Source organism: Phycodurus eques, chromosome 19 (genome assembly GCF_024500275.1).
Source record: "Phycodurus eques isolate BA_2022a chromosome 19, UOR_Pequ_1.1, whole genome shotgun sequence".
Taxonomy (NCBI): Eukaryota; Metazoa; Chordata; class Actinopteri; order Syngnathiformes; family Syngnathidae; genus Phycodurus; species Phycodurus eques.
The window spans coordinates 5,617,489-5,635,278 of record NC_084543.1 but is presented as its reverse complement, the minus strand read 5'-3'; the positions used below and the strand labels follow the sequence as shown (position 1 = coordinate 5,635,278).

Below are 17,790 nucleotides of genomic sequence, written 5' to 3'. Positions count from 1 at the left end.
CATGTTGTGTTTTATCACTGCATCGTCGCTCAACCAATAAAACAAACAACAACACAGGCTGACTGAAACTGCATTTGCATAAAAGCACACAATTAGTCACCGCATTACCACCATCCAACAAACTGATTCACATTTGCATATGAGAGACTTTCAGTGACGTACAGTCCAATACTTAGAAGATGGATTTGGATGCCAACCCATTTCGCAGAGGGCAAATGACTCAATCCTATACTTAATAAGCATCCATCCTTCTTTGTAAGGTGCAATAACGGTGTCCTTGGGGAATGCAAAATAAGTCATTCGGCGGGTGAATGTTACGGGCTGTTCTAGCAGAAAACTTCCAAAATAAGGCAGGGATATTTTTCCTGAATGTCCTGTGTAGTCGATATTTGGTTCAGGACTACTGCTAATTTCAGTCATGGACGAACCAGCATTGAATGTTGGGACTTGGGAGTCTTGTCCAGTCTGAATGTCATTATTGAAGCAACCTGAGGGATAAACAACTGTTTCTATCACCTCATTGTCCACCTTCAAGTTTATCGACAGAGCATCAACCCGGGTCATCAACAGCAAACGCTAAGGGCGACAACAGGGCAGTGGCAGTTGACATCCGGATCAATGGCGGATGCCCACCTGGAGACGCCAACGCCAATAAACGCCGGTTGAGCCTTACATGCTGACCACTATTGACTCAAAAGGCACCCTCCTGACCTGTTTGCAAATCACTTACACGGTTAAAACAAGAATCCTCACAAGTTCTCTAAACACGAATCATCGTACAGAGAATAGTAATGAGGACAAGAGAAAGCCAATTAGTTCCCAAAAAATATATATATAAAAAAAAAATCAAAAAATCCTAAGAATAATAATATCCAAAACTAGCTAATTCAGAGGCCACTGAGCAATGATACAGCTCCCTTTGAAAACCTGACATTTTCCCTCCCCAAATGTCCATTTTGTCTTGTTTCTCCAATATTGACATTTAGGAGAGAATTCAAAGAAAGTGCCGCTGCCATTGTTGCAATTATTCAATTAGGGCAGAGTCTATATAATTAAGATGCCTGATTTCACTCACAAAGGAATTCTGATAATAGCCACCGTGGCATTTATGGGGCGGGGGAGCGCTCCCAGGCCAGAAGCTGCATTTACAAACCATCTTGAAGCCTAATTGGACAAGAAGTGAATCCCCATTAAATGATATGTGGCGATGTAGTGAAAAAATGAAGCGCTTCATGAGAAAAGCAGATTATACTGGCAGACAATTCAGCATTATATTCATTCAAATAACAGGTTGCATAATGGCTGTTGACATTTTCCATATCTGCAAAGAAAAATATCAAAATGACTGAATCACAATATGTTGCAAACACCTGCAATGGAAGACAACTTCAACCTCTTCAGCTGGCTGTCAACATTTGCAGCTGTTCAGATTTGTCCTAATGAGGTTCCGGATGACAATTTGATACCCATTCATCTCTAAGTAGACCCCCCCCCCCCCCCCCCCCCCCCCGGCTAACTCCTTGAAAGTGCACAACTTTTTTCCTCCAAAAAACAATCCATTGCTGATGTAAGATGGCTGGTGTTAGCGCTACTGTAAATGTAGCAACTATTTGGCACCCCAATGATTCATTTTGTGATTGGAGGATCAATAACCAATTTTAAGATGAGCCAGTGGAAGAAGATCCAGATTGCGGGGGCCGTATTTTGCTGTGGAGCGTAAATCTCACCCGGTGGATGTGATGTTCTGGCCTGCCACAGCCGCCGCTCTTGGGAATGATTTATGCCCCCTTGGTCCTGCGACACGCCATGTCGTGCCCCGGCTCTCATCAAATACACCTGGGCTAATTTAAGTGGCCCCGGGGAAAGAGGTTACTGAGTGAAAAGTGGGGATGACGAAGTGAGTGGACCAAGGTGTTGAGTCAATGGAAAAAACAACTACCATCATAATCACTTTTATTGAAGGACTGTACATCAATTCACTCAGTTGTCAGAAGTCAGACAAGTGAAGATCAGTTGCGAGAGGTCAGACCCAAGTGAAGATCCTGGAAGGTAAACGGTTGTGCCAGGCACTCATCTCTGACATTAGAGTCAATCATCCACAAAAGCACCACGCAGAGGCAGCAGCATAAACGTTCTCTTTGCATCAGAGTAACAACCGTTAACCCGACCGCCTGCCTCCCAGCTAGCATACAACCCAGAGTCGGACGTGAGTGGATGCAAGGCGACAGTGAGGAGAAAGTTAGATGGAATGAATTTGTTAGAAGAGCCGCGCTCTCTTCACAGAGCGCGTCTCGAGTAACAGCGAGAAATTTATGCGCTGGCCATGGCTTGTGCAGGGACGTCTCATCAGGGTTGACAAGTGAAAAGCGCCACCAGGCAGCTAATAGCGACGCTTAGTCACAGTGGTAAATAAAAAGGCACGAGTTTGCATGCATTCATACTAGTTAGTCTGAGCCGTTGTGCCAGACGTTGGCGTTGAGTGTTGTCGTTGGGGATGGGGGTTGACTGAGGAGAGCTAAAGAGGTGTGCTTCAGCAAACACCCGCTCCCGAGAGGCCATTTGTCCTCGTATCGCCATCCCGATGGAGCAGCGTTTTCAGGACGCAGAGGTGACAAAAGAGAGGGGCCCCTCAGGCCCACAGCTGCCAGTGACACCATTACTCTTGGAAGTCTGGAAAATCAGGCGCATTCCGCAGAGCAGTGCCCGTTTCCTGCCTCTGCCAATTAATTTAAGAATCTGCTGGTCCAGCAGATGCAAGAGCAGAGGTGTGCTCTGTCACTTGTTTGGCAGAACAAACCTTTCAGTGTTTCACTGTCAGAACAAGAGGCCCACTTTGACTCACTTTTTCTGTCCCTAGCAACAAAACACCACATAGAGATCATTCCTGGACTTAAGGGTCACTGTTTGGCCTTTGGACTATCCAAGGCCATAAACATTCAGAAGTGACAGGCCTTATATCCGGTTTATAATATCAGTCAATTTGTCACAAAATCAACGCTGATCCAAGACAGTTTGAAAACCATTTGAAAATTGTAGCTAAAGGCTCTACAGATGAGGTAGACTAAGCGAAAATTCAATGTAGTCCCAGCTCGTCATGTGGACCTCAATAAATTTAACCCAACCATTTAGTGGTATAACGAGAGATATGATGATACAGATTAAGAAAGTAATGAACCACACAGCCAAAGTAAAATCCTTCACAGCTTTGGTCCAGGTACCGTCTGCCCATTCTTGAGCTCATTTATGTTTATTTACTTCCAGGGGGCTGTGAAGGTAGATGAAGCGGCAGCGGCGAGAAGCGAGCCATGCCCAAAGTAATGGTTCCCATCTTTAATGAGCGTCTGGGGAGCGCAATATCTGGTGACGGAGAGGGTCCCTCGGCTGAGAAGCTTGTCACGGAGGAGCCGTGGCTCCTAAATCTTACCATTATGGCTACAGGAAGCGTGACAATAGCTCAGTCGGGAGACGCAACTTCAGATTTTTACGAGCGTTTGGGTAATTGAACAGCTGGAGTGTCTAATCCACTTATCCGTAAAGAAAACGTATCCTAATGAAATGACTGGTGAATCCTCTTTAACCCCTCCTGCTTGGCTTTCTCTCTTAGTTTGTCCCCAAGATCTGAGCACGGACCAGTGGCACTTGGCTCGGGAGTGATGGCGTTTTCAAGGGAACACGTGTCTCGGTGTAAATAAGCCCGTCTGATTAGACTCAGGTTCATATGTAACCACAGACAGGCTGGCCCCTCAAAGTCCACATTTCCGAGAAACTGTCTTGCCAAAAAGCTCTTGTACCCACACAGTGGAAGACAAAACAACATCTCGCAAAGTGACAAATAGTCTACTCTGCCACAAAATAGACTGCATGGATATTGTTTTGTTGAGGGGACATCTGCTTCTGAGAATTTTCTCTAAAATCTTATGTCAAGGCACTTGAACTTGACACTTTAACGAATCCAAGTGCGTAGCTGCAATCATCTACTCGATGTTTTGATTTAAAATGATGTTAACATTTTCAGTGCTTATGCCTGTCATTCATAAAATGTTAAATTAAACAACCAAGTGAGTCTTTTGTTAGCAGTGAGGAAGGCGTTCTGAATTTCACCGGATTGTGACATCACAATTCGCGTAATTTACATTCTACTGCCAGTGCACAAAGTTTCTCCACCTACGACTTCGCATGATTTGCAATTGCAATCACCGCCTCTACTAGTGTAAATATCAAAATGATACTTTCATCTCTGTGTGAGGTCGCTTTTCTCGTCAGTCTCTGAACTGCTTGAGAGCAAGTAGCCGCTGGACTTGTCGCAAAGCCCTAGTCGTCATGGTAACGAATGCTATAGTCGGAGGCGGGGTGAGCAATGGCTCATTTGCATAAGTCAGGACTGCCCTCTCAAAATAGGGTAATTTTAGCAAGACTAGAAAATTAGGGATAAATGTGGGGTGTAACACTTCATCTTTGCAGTATTTCGAGAAAAGCATGTCCCATTCATGTTATTAAAGCTATGATCCACAACTATTTTTTTCTTAAAAAGTAATTTTCCCCCAAGCCACTGCAAGAGTAGATGACAGAATGCTGATTAAGTCTATCAGCTTCTGACTCCTCTTGCTATATTTTCAATATTTATTTTTTTATATTTAGTGACTATCCTATACATTCCCACACGGGATAACTTGTTGCCGCTCTAAAATGACGTCGCGGAAATGACTATTTCACCTACAAATGGGAAGCTCCATTCATGGACAGTGCGCGCATGTCGACTCAGCCATAGTAAAAGGAGAAAGCAATTTAGGCAACATGTCGGACGAGAACCCCCCAAAAAACGTCGAAGACATGGTGCAGAAGTGGATTCTACCACAAAGAAAAAGTCTGCTCGTTATCCGACTGTCATATCGAAGCGACAGAGGTTCTGTTGTAATGCTGAATTCCAGAATTAGGGGGCACCATAAATCGCAGATGATAGCATTAAGCCTTAGGAACTGTTTTACTGTAAAACGTGAAAAATGAAATCATCTCCAGCTGACAATTCATAAAGGCCCTGCCGGGGTCCTATTCTACACATGATGTCAACCAGCAGCATCCCTGCTGATTTTAAGGTCTGTTTCTTTGGTGTAACAACCCAACGCTTCCTTCCACTGTGAAAGCTGTCAGAGGCACAGGGAGGCCTGAGAGCAACTCATTTACTTGTGCCCTTTTGCGTTCATGGGCTCCAAATACATCCCGTCTAACATCTTAGGAAGTGGGTGAGGGGTGGGGGGCTGTTACATTGTGTGCTGTCACCCTAACCGTGACAGCTCCATAACAACTCTGGTGCAAGGTGGCGCCTGGAGGTCCACTCTGTCACAGATTTTCTTTGGAAAAAAAGCACTCGAGACAGCTCTTTGCTATACGGAGGCTCACATACTGACTGGCTTTTTTCTGGTCCTGCATTTCGGTTTTCTTGTTTAACTGCCAAGCAAAATAAAATGAAAAAATATTGTCGAGACATCTTTATGTTTGTCGCCACAGGCATCAAATTCAAGGTGCAGGGGCCAGATCCAGCCCACTACATACATTTTATTGGCTTTTTATTCAAGTTGTTGTGTAAATGTAATAATATGAGGCCATCATACATTTAATTAATACATACTGTTGTATGTATAATTGATATATATAAATGTTTCCGATGGAAACCGTAACTATGATGTGGCTCGTGACAAAAATGTGTTTGACACCCTTGTTTGCCAGTTTAAAGTAATCCTTACACCAACCGGGTACATTGGTGCCTCAAATTCCAAACACCCGAAAGGTCATAAAATGTGAAAAATGTGTTTTAATAGCAGCACAAAAACTCGTGCGGCAGGATACATTGCGTGAGACTTCTGCAAAACTCTCAGCATATCTTATTATCTCAGGTCAGCCAGCATCAAATTCATTTTTTGGGTGTCTACATTATTTCTAGTAAATAATATTTTTTTAGCCCAATTAACTGAAATTTGATTATTTCTTGTGGCACACCTGATGATATCTCACTACACAATAACGTGGTTGTGGATCACTGCTTTAATGGATTATTCCCATTAAAGTTCCCCAGTTTCATTGTACAATTCAAGTTTTGTGATCTAAAAATAGGACAGAATCAAATCATCCCAATTGACCAGAAAAGTGCTAGAGGACTCTGCATCTTTTTGCACAATTGTTAAAAAATGTACCGGCATTAGCAGATAACTAGCAACACTCGCTCAGTGACTGTTTTTTGTCAATGTCTTTATGTCTCTGTCAATTGACTGTCTGTTGTCGTACTAGAGCGGCTCCAACAACCGCAGACAAATTCCTTGTGTGTTTTTTGGACATATTTGGCAAATGAAGATGATTCTAATTCTGATTCTGATTGACGTTGGACTTGAGATGAGTTGTTTACCTTTATTAAGAAATGCTACCATGTGTCGGCACTAATCCCGTCCTGATCAAGTCCAAAAGGCTGTAATATGTGGCCTTTGAAACGAGCGGGAAACATCTGTCTCTTGGTTTCTCCCTGACATCTGTTTGGACGCGCTGTGTCAAACGTAACGCCACTATCAATGTTTGTATTCATCACTATTATCATTACTTGTCCTAAAATATGTAAAAGCTGCGTCTCTCGGACACGGTGCTAGAAGAAAACTTTTAACTGTTTGCCGAGGAGCAGCATATATTTTTCTCTTTTTTGAAATCTCGACGGGTCTTGCGCGGACACGGAACAGATGGTGTTATCTTCCGCAACTCCGTCAGTGGAAGGAGCAACACGTGTGCAATTAGACGCCCGAGGAGATGCCTTCAGTTCAAAAACAGAAAGAGTAAACCAATCTGCCGTGTGCTGCAAACATCAATAGTTAATTTCTGGTGAATTAAGAGAATTTGACATGCTGGATACAAATGTGGGGTATTAGAAAATAAGTGTGAATGTTCCCAAGTTTATGAAAATGGATATGGTCAGCGGTATGTGGTATTGTTTCTAAATTAGGTGGTAATACAGTAATATGCTGATGTTGACAAAAATAAAAGAATAGAAAACGCTTTCAGTCAAGTTAGTTAGGGTAGGGATCAGGCTCCACCTTACTGTTGGCCTTGCTCCATCTTTCACTCAGGCTGAGTCAGTATCAATCAAATGAAGTTACAATGATAGATAGGCAATCTAGGAATGCCGGGAACAAAAATAACTTCCCTCTCAATCTTTGACCTTCACGGAGATGGCAGTCAGTTTGGTTAAAAGCTACGGCTATCACATAAAAATGGATTTTCCCCTTCGGATCAATTGCAGTGGAAACACTGAACTAAAATGGCCACAGCTGTCACTGATAAATAATGGCCACTGTGGAGGATTTATACCAAGTACCTCCTGCGCTACAAGAAGCTGATACTGAAGAGTGTTTTTGACTGCAGGGCATCCATGTCAAACAAAAAAAACAAAAAACAATCCAAGCAAGTTTTTGTGGCTGGGAAAGGAAGCGCCTTCGGACGAGGAAGCATCTCAGCATGCATAAAGCCGCAGGAGGAGATGCAATTACCATCAAATGTTCGTGGTGCTGCCACTGCTGTGCCTCGCACACAGGAAGTGGACGAGCATTTAGGGTTCAGACACGCTCGCAGCTACGAGCGGCGTGACTCGGGGGGCACTCCATTTCTTAGCAGCACCATGACAATGCAGAACGTCCCCGAAGTTGAACATTCATGTTTCCCCTAGAACTTCGTGAACGGTTATTTGGAAGGTGATGGCCGTTAAAACTGAATCCTGCTTCTCTTGTGACAAGACAGCAGCACAACAATCCACTCAATTACAACCCCAATTCCAATCATTAACTTAGAATTTTATGGCTGCAACACATTCCCAAAAAGCTGGGACAGGGTCATGTTTACCACTGTGTAACATCACCTTTTCTTTTAACAACATTCAATAAACGTTTGGGAACTGAGGACATAAATGTTGAAGCTTTGTAGGTGGACTTCTTTCCCATTCTTGCTTTATGTACTAATTCAGCTGTTCAACGGTCCGGGGTCTCCGTTGTCACATTTTCAATGGGAGACAGGTCTGGACTGCAGGCAGGCCAGTGTAGTACCCACTCTTTTACTACGAAGCCACGCTGTTGTAACATGTGCAGAATGTGGTTTGGCATTGTCTTGCTGAACTAAGCAGGGGCGTCCATGAAAAAGACCTTGCTTGGATGGCAGCACATGTTTCTCCAAAACCTGTATGTACCTTTCAGCATTAATGGTGCCTTCACAGATGTGTAAGTTACCCACGCCATTGGCACTAACACAGCCCCATACCATCACAGATGCTGGCTTTTGAACTTTGCGTCCATAACAGTCCGGATGGTTCTTTTCCTCTTTGGTCCGGAGGAGACGACGTCCACAATTTCCCAAAGAAATTTGAAATGTGGACTCGTCGGGACCACAAAACACGTTTCCACTTTGTGTCAGTCCACCTTTGATGAGCTCAGGCCCAGAGAAGCCGACGGCGTTTCTGGGTGTTGTTGATAAAGGGCTTTTGCTTTGCATAGTAGAGTTTTAAGTTGCACTTATGGATGTAGCGCCAAACTGTATTTACTGACATTGGTTTTCTGAAGTGTTCCTGAGCCCCTGTGGTGATATGTTGATATGATTGTTCGACTATTTTCTCACGCACCTGTTCACAAAGAGGTGAACGTCGCCCCATCTTTGCTTGTGAATGACTGAGCAATTCAGGGAAGCTCCTTTTATACCCAATCATGGCACCCACCTGTTCCCAATGAGCCTGTTCACCTGTGGGATGTTCCAAACAGGTGTTTGATGAGCATTCCTTATCTTTCTCAGTCTTTTTTGCCACCTGTCCCAGCTTTTTTGCAAAATTTTGCAGCCATAAAATTATAAGTTAATGATTATTTGCTAAAAACAATAAAGTTCATCAGTTTGAACATTAAATATCTAGTCTTTGTAGTGTGTTCAATTAAATGTAGGTTGAACATGATTTGCAAATCATTGTATTCTGTTTAACACAACGTCCCAACTTAAGTGGAATTGGGGTTGTATAACGACCGTCAACACTTTGCCACACCGCCGTAATAGAACACACCTGCACTTATTGTATTGCCACAAATTAGAACACAGTGGGCGGCACGGTGGCCGACTGGTTAGAGCGTCAGCCTCACAGTTTGAGGACTCGGTTTCAATCCCCGGCCCCGCCTGTGTGGAGTTTGCATGTTCTCCCCGTGCCTGCGTGGGTTTTCTCCGGGCACTCTGCTTTCCTCCCACATCCCCAAAACATGCATTAAGTGAGAACTTTAAATTGCCCGTAGATGTGAATGTGAATGCGAATGTTTTTTTGTTTATATGTGCACTGCGATTGGTTGGCGACAAGTTCAGGGCGTACCCCGCCTTTCGCCCGAAGACAGCTGGGATAGGCTCCAGCACGCCCGCGACCCTACTGAGGAGAAGCGTAACGGAAGATGAATTTGTGCATGATGTGCAGCTGCCCTGTGCGTTAAAAGTGGCGTCTCGCACAGGGTCCCACCCAAGCTAGGACCGCCGCTGCTGACTGTATCACAGTTTATCCTTCGCATCCATGCTTTAACATAGATTTTTAATACTAACATTCACCTTAAGACATTTTCAGACATACACAAACATGAGTGTTAGTTAAAACGTTTTTTTTTTTTTTTTTTTAATACTTCTGCAAGTCCAAATTTAAAGCTGGGCGCCTTGAGTGTAGTACTATTTTGTGCCGCAACATGCAGGGAAGCACTGAGGTCTACTGGGAGGGATGCAGCATAATAAACAGCAAGAAGAAGAGGCAGAGACATTCCCAAACTAACTCCTACTGACACCAGTAATAATCGCTGTTCCCAGAGGGCATAGACTAGAGAAAATATGTATTGTTCTATGCTCTATTTGTATTTGTTACTGCTGTGTGCGTGCTGAAGTATCTACTTCTTTTTTTTTTTTTTTTTTAAAGTTTATTGTTACGTCTTACTCTAGATTTCATCTGCGCCATGTTTGATTATGTTAGCATGAAGATAGTGGGCTTTCATTAAATGAATTTATATGGTTTTGGTTGAACATTTTGGTGTTTGCCTATACAATGTTTAATTCGTTTTTGTTTTATGTGTCAATTTTCGATCAAACTTCGACTTGGACTGACAAATAAACAGCTTGAAGAAAGCACACTTTTTGGAGAACTGTGCGAACAAGAGACAGCCTGAGGAATACCATAAAAAAGTGTATTTTCATAGGTTTAAATGTGTGGGTGAGCGGTAAAACAAATCTATCTACAGATTTTATAAACATATTCCCTACCATAAACAGGGATTCACTTTCACAATCCCTTCTGTGACATCGGTTGATGATGTTTTCTCATTTAAAATAAATAAATAAATATTTCCCATCATAAATAATGCAAGGTTAATGCATTTGTTCCAGGTTCAAATGGTCAGCATTATATAACAATTTTGGTACAGCACTGTAAGAAATCTAAATCAAATTTAAAGTAAAACTACATACTCTTTGAAGGTCCCTGACAAGTAATGGGGAGGTGCTTGCAGAGCAGTATTGTCTTCTGTAGTGTCTTTGCTGAAATCCAAATCGCACCGTTTTTGCAGCGTTTGACTATGGGGGGTTCCGCTGTAATTTAAGGTGGCGCAAAAAAATAAGGACTTCATCCATCCATCCATCCGTTTTCCGTACCGCACCAGCGATTGGATCTCTACCAGAGAATGCAAAACGATTCCCATGAACAAATGTTAATTTGGTGTAAGGCTGCAGATTTTTACAGTGTCATCTTCTTTTCCATGAAAATAATGCTGTTGAGGAACCCGCTGAATAATTTGTTAATCAGTAGGCTCAAGACTGTGAATTACAGTGGCTACAGGGGGAGTTTACGCTAATGATTTTTAAAAAGGGGGTGTAAATAAGTGTAATTCATTCAAAGTAGCCCTTCATAATCAAAAAGCCACATTATCAGAGGTGTCCTCCTTGGATAGTAAAGCAAAAAGAATGTATTGATGAATGCCTAATGCATGTTATTCTTATCTGGGTTCATTAATAAGCGTTGAGACACACATTCAACTGAATAAAGACAAAGTAGTATATCTATGAAAACTATAAGCCTTATTTGCAGTGCTGTTCTACGCTATGAATTAAAGGCACCTGTATTTGGAACACTGCAGATGGCAGCCAAAGGTCGAAGACATACCAGACTCACGATAGGCAGATCAATGCGCCAGGATACCACCGACGGCTAGTTTTGAACTCAACAGGCTACAAAGAGACAGACGCACCACCCACACCTTTAGCTCATGCTGGCAAACAGCCCATTGAGCTCATTTGCTCCATTTAGGGGTCCCCTACCGTGTCCATTCGGCACACGCTGCCGACATCACAGATAACCTTTGGCAAATAATATTCAATCAATGTTGACATAACGGAAATAATAAGGCATTTAGAAAGATACATTGCACGGAGCGAGTTACGAACCTGGTCACGGAATGAATTAAACCACTGCACTACTTTTAACACATGTTGTGCTCACGTGTACTATCACTAACACAAAATTGGAACTATCAAATGAATGATAGCTTCATCTGCTTACTGTTGGCACAAAGTAGAACAAAACGTACTTGCCATAAGTTGACAAGAAACAACCTGAATGGTTGACAATTGCAGGGCGGATCCGTGATTCTCACGTATGTTTCATCTGAACCCTGCGATTGGAATGTTGCGGCCTTGGTTACCTTTCAGGTCTCCACAGCTGCTCCTCGGCTTACAAAAGCATAAGCAATTCACCACCGCCATTCTGTCAACTTGTAACACTTAACATCTGCACTGACCTCAAAGGATGGCTTCTCTTTTCCTAACGATTCTCCGTAAACCATCTGGTACCTCTCTCCATCCACGCCACAACTTCCTTTCAACCTTTCACAACTTCGGCAAAATATCACAAGTGTCAAGTGTACTTACCTTAATGAAACTGCGTTACTCTCAGCGCCTGGTGCTTACCTTTGACTGGCTCTTCCATGAGCTGCTCATTACTTAACGAGGTGTCATGTACAGTTTATATAAGGGGGTATGACCTTATTAAAAGATAAATGGAGAGGAACAGGACAGGGGGAGCTGTCATTTAGTTTTCAAATTGATGAAATCAACTTAAAAGACAAGCAGCACAGTACTGTTATTATTCAGTTTGCGGTATTACACAAATTAGGAGTCAATCGAGAACTAGATTGATTGGGGCATTCTATACAGCCTGAATCCAAGCAACATTTTCTCTGCTCTTCAACTCCATACTTTTTTTTCCCTGAGATTTCCAGTGCCCGTCCGTTCTAGTTAGCTTCTAACTCGATTTCTGACAGTTGAGTCAATTAGGCTAGATTTGTGTGGTGTTAAAAAAAAAAAAGGCAAAATGACAAAAGACAGATGGCAACCTTTGCTTCAAAAATCACACTTGTTGTATTGGCAAATTAGCAACAAAATAAACACTGTCCAGACGGTGCACACTTATCATCTCCTGTGGTTAAATTTGGGACTGCCAGAGAAAGTTATTGGTGCAAAATAACATTATTAACTGAATGTGGTCTAAAGGCAAAATAAGAAGGGTTTCCTGTTGCGTGTGTGTGTGTGTTCTAATTCCAAAGGCACAGTGACTCACAGGTCACCTGACATTAAGAGTCATCCGCGGGGACGCGTTGTCTGGCGGGAGTCACTGGCCAGGCGGGGAGGAGCCGACCTGTCTGTAGATGAAGGAGTAGAGGCTGACGTCAGGGCGCCGATTGCTGCAGCTCCTGCACACGTCGCTGTAATACTGGACCATGAGATCGTACACCTCCCCTGCAACAGAGACAAAGGTTACAACTAAGGAGCTTTTTCTTGGTTACCTTAGCAAAGCATGAGCTGCAGAAAGAGTGTGGTTTGGTTAGTTTTTTTGTTTTTCATTAAGAGTTCAATTCTCCAGGTGAAAAAATGCACAGTTGCATATAAACAAGGTGCAGGTGAGACACTTAGAAGAGCCCCTTACCGACACTGATGCACCTCCGCGTGAGGAACGTATGCATGCCGTGGACATCTGTCACGAGCTGGCTGTCTCCGAAGGAGAAATAAGCCACGTCGCGTCCCGCCTCGGCAGCTGCCAGCATCTGGAGCAGCGCTGGGTCGGGAAGAAAGAAAGTTGGCGTTACATGATCTATGAAGCAGTATCCTTGTCTGTCTTATCACATTGGGAAGGAATGTGAACATGAAAATAAAAGGCATGACTCTCAATGGCAGGGGGGGAAAACTGGGGAATAGGTCTAACCCCCACTGAGGTGTGAATATTTGAAGAGACTGCAAATACGCCCAGCAGCAAAGTCATTAGCTGTTACCTTATTTAAAATCAATCAAGGGGCAAAATTATTAACTCACTATATGATGCAGAGTAGAGTTTTAAACCACCGTAAACTGCAACCACAACAATACATTTTATACACTCTCTTAACAGCACCATTAAGGGATCTTCAAATTACGAATGCGTAAAACAATAGGTACCTCATTTATAGTACCGTAAGTGTTTGTCTGAATCTAAACCAAAAAAATAAATCTCACTGCACTGTTTTTCATGCATTTTCTCCAATTATCACCCAATTAGATGATACTAAAGGAAAGCAAGGAAGAGCTGAGAGGAGAACCACTATCACAATTACAAAGATGTCTCTAGAAGGCATATCATTAAGCAGACAATAGGTGGTTGGGCCTATGGAGACCTGCACGTCACTCCACATAATTACCAAATATGCATGAAGGTGTACAAGCACGACAGCAGCTTCCAGAATCCACTCGCTTTGTGGTGGAAGGCTCAGGCAGAAGAGCAAGTTGCAGATTGATGGACTAGTGCTAGCGATCAATTTCACTATTAATGAACTGTATTAGCTTTGTCACTTGATCAATAGGAGGAAGGCGATGAATAGGCCATAAGTAAATGAATGTATTCCCGCAAGACAAATGGCCGCACTGGAGCCGCTCATCCTGACATTTATTGCCTTCTATGCAGGAAGATGATCGGCGAGGACAGAATTTGAGCAGCGTTGCGTCACGACTTGCCTTTGAGACGCGCGTCGCCTCCAAAAACTCCGCAGCCCCAATTTCCTGTGGCCACCGCGGAAAGGTTGTTGCTGTGCTCACCGGGGCGGGCAAAGCCACAGTAAGCCTGTATTAGAGACAAAGGGTTGACATTAAACAAGACAATACATAATTTGATATGTTAAGTAAAAAAAAAACGTACATTTTGTCATGAACACAATGATTTAAAGATCTGTCGTGAGCTGCCATTTTTAACACATGAAAATTTAGTAGGTAAGCTCACAGAGATAAATATTTTTTGGGGGATAAATTATGAATGTAAGTGTGACGAATGTATTCAATCCTACTACATTCTTTGGAGAAAACTTGTATCTGTCTTGAGCGGTCAGATGGACTAAATTATTGTAAGAAGAGTGACAACAGTACTCTTTCTCGAGCTGTCACATTCAACACATTCTCATGAGAATTTAGTAAGAAAACGTCCAAAAAGTTAGTTTTTTAAAAACAAAGTGACATTTCAAAGCAATTGCATACATGCTGCACTTGTGTGTAATGTAACATTATGAAAACATTTTAAAGCAGGTATGTAACAGATTTCTGGTTTTCTTTTCACATTTCGTTTTGGATGAAATCCTTCCAAATTCTTGAGGAATCAGGCTCATATGTACGAAACAGTAATACTTGATTTAGATACTGTACTAAACCAAGGTCAGTCAGGTCCTTTTCGGGGTCACCTTAAAGTCACAGGTCATTGGGAGGCATAATGAGAACATTAACACTTCCACACAAACCAATGTAAATGGAGTATTGAAACGCAGCAATTCTCCAAAGTAATTCTATTTGCCTGCAGGGCTGCGCTTGACAAGCCATTCAATGCATGAGCACAATAAAGGTTGGTCAGCCTGGCGTCACAATGATATCATATATCAGCCGTATCTCATTACACTTCCAGAGCCACGGATGGCAACGCCATGAGTGGGTCGCATGGCTCGTTGCTAATCACAGGCTGACCTCAGCATATTTATTCTCACACTGGACTTTTAAGCAAATACAATACACGGACCGCCCCCGCCCACTTGCCCGGTCATAAATCCGGCGGATGTGGCATTTATCCGGACAGTAGAGTATTCCAAAAGGGATTGATCCTCATGTTGGTGCATTCCTCACAACCTTGTCAGAGCTGTCAAACACCTCCCCGGGCCGTCTGACGGCAGACCAACGTCTTCATTTCCCGTTACAAATAGATGTCTCAACCTGGGAAGACCGCTGCATTCAGACAATCTTTCATTTTTAAATGCAAAATGCATACATTTAGAATAATAATCTTACATGTATTAATTTGCAATTATAGGCTGCAGGATATTCTATACACATATTACAGTTCCATCTGTTTGCAACACATGCACGGGCTTCTCAAATATTTACACTGAGAACCATAAACATGAGTCAATGTGCTGGTGGTTCTATTTATCACCCAAAAGGTATTGCGGCTAAAGCTATAATGCACCAACTAAATACATGAAGTTAAAAACGAAACTACTGTATTATGAAGAGCAGCACTGGTACAACATTGATGGTAAGCAAAAGGCCAAACCTGCAAATAAAATGAAACAAAAAAGAACCTTATTGAGCTCCCGGTCTATTCTCTCTGGATGAAACTGTTCCAGGTAATTCCTGAATGGCAGCGCGTCGATCGCCACAATCTCTGTGCATCTTCTTTTCCAGTCATCTCTGAAATGAACGCGTTTTGTTACATCAGACGAACAAAAGTGTAGCAAAATATGGCTAAAATCATTTTGTGACCGCGAGTTTGGAAAGGTTCTCTCATATAAACGTCTTTTACTATCAATATACTGGACTGTATATGAACGAACCTAACTTTGATTGCATTGTCGCTTCGTTTTTTGCACAATACAGTATTCAGTAGAAAACAGATTTATTTTCATTCAGGAATTTCATGAAAATCATACGCTCCTAACCCACACCTGCTTGAAATGATGGCCATTTTTGTGACAAGTGCGTAAGTGGAAAATCGGTTGTGATTTAGTGTACATAAAACCAATTTTCAGTATCAGAAAAGAAGAAGCACAACCGACTGAAATTTTTTAAACTCATAAAGAGAACACTTTGACTCAAAACCACAAATCTTTCAGATTTGTGGCTTCATGGTAATTCATTTACACCCTTGTTGATGCATTTCAGTCTATATCAAGGTCAAACGGGTGGATCTAAATCACAGAAATGTCTCCACATTGCTAGCATGGCTTAGCTGCAGGGGCAAAAAATAGAGCTTTTAGGGGTCTTTACATCAGGTGGGATTTGAATACCTGGGAGTCGTGTCCTGATGGCTACCGCCAAATTTGTACGTCTGCGCGTAGCCTGTGTATTTACTGTACTGCTGGGTACCTGCAAAGTAAAAACAGAAATGCACTTGGCATGGTATTTATTGCTATACAGTGTGTAAGATAGGAGACAAATCCCACATTCACCTCAATAGTAAAGATGATGGACAAATAGAAATGTTATCTGAATTGGCCATGGTTAAAACATAAGGGGTGAGGTTCTCATTAGAGCGCATTAGGACCCTGGCCGTCGAGAGCACTCGCTGAGACGCTCCACACACTGCAGTAGATGAACCAAGTGATTAGCAGTGGGGGCTTCATCTGGAAGCACAGTGCATCGGGAGGGAGTGCGAATCTCTCAAACAAAAGGCCCGCGGGATAGATTCGGCCCACCAAATTACTTAGTGTGGCCTGCAAAAAGCCTGGCATAATCCATATGCACTTTGCAATATTGGAGGAACTGTGCATTTAAACGACAAAGAAGGAGCATATGATTTTTTTTCGAAACATTGGTGATAATTGAGTGGAGGGGCTATTGTGTAATTACAAGAACATATACGTCTCTCTAAGGGCAACCTTATCTCCAGTTTGACTACTCTAACTCTATTCTAGCTTTTTATTAGTAAGAGTCGCAAGAATAAGTCACACATTTCTTGACGTTTCCTGAATTCCATTCAAGTGGAAATACTGTAGATACCTGCAAGGTATCTACAGTATTCATTATAAGGGAAAACTCATTTACTGATAACTGCACCTGAAAAAGCCAAGTTAATCGGAGATTTTAACCCATCGTATGAATCCTGCGGCTTCATTTTCTGCAATCAAGAGAATTGTGCTGCTTCTCCTTGGTGCTATTTATGTTTGACCGCCACGATGTTGGCCAGGAATCTTATCAATCAATTCAATTAGGCCTGAGGACTTTTGCAGATTTCAGTGTGGCAGCGAGATCCATTATATTCCCTCCTGTGTGTGCCAAAAAGCATCACAGGGTAATATGATTTACTACACGGCCACAATGTAGCTACAGCTCGGATGCCGTAACAGGGGCAAGAGAGATACGAGGCGAGGTTTAATAAAACTGATGGAATGGGAGAGTCCATTAGCAGAGCAGGTCTTGGGCAGGTCTTCCAGATATATTTAATTCTGGGCTCATGTAATCAAGTTAAGTGGGGGCAAGAAAAAGAGAGTGAGCAGGAGAAACTGGAAGGTGACTTCCTGAGGGAAACGGAATGGCTTGATTGGTTATTGCGACAGTGAGGCCTCTGATGCTTACACATACGGTCGGGATCTTCAGTCGGCACATATTATTAGATTTGCTGTAACTGGGGTTTCTACATTATTGGTTACTGTGAGAGTGAGGGCCTCCGAGTTCCTTACTTCCTGTTTTAGTCCCACCCACTGGCAACGACGC

The 17,790-nt window shown here is 42.7% G+C and overlaps 1 protein-coding gene across 5 annotated transcripts in view; it reads right to left on the bottom strand.

Moving 5' to 3' along the window:
- Window positions 1-17,790, bottom strand: part of LOC133395223 (poly(ADP-ribose) glycohydrolase) — a 48,067-nt gene that overhangs the window by 17,755 nt on the left and 12,522 nt on the right. For 2 of the 5 annotated variants that reach the window (XM_061663980.1, XM_061663979.1), the window contains exons 13-17: window positions 16,365-16,443; window positions 15,660-15,768; window positions 14,059-14,164; window positions 13,001-13,129; window positions 12,421-12,813 (exon numbers count right to left, since the gene is read on the bottom strand). In XM_061663980.1, the coding sequence (XP_061519964.1) occupies window positions 12,686-12,813; window positions 13,001-13,129; window positions 14,059-14,164; window positions 15,660-15,768; window positions 16,365-16,443 (551 nt within the window). In that variant the 3' untranslated portion in view covers window positions 12,421-12,685. Of the gene's footprint in view, window positions 1-12,420; window positions 12,814-13,000; window positions 13,130-14,058; window positions 14,165-14,217; window positions 15,304-15,659; window positions 15,769-16,364; window positions 16,444-17,790 lie in introns of those variants that run through there. The other 3 variants (XR_009767214.1, XM_061663981.1, XM_061663982.1) reach the window with 3 other exon arrangements.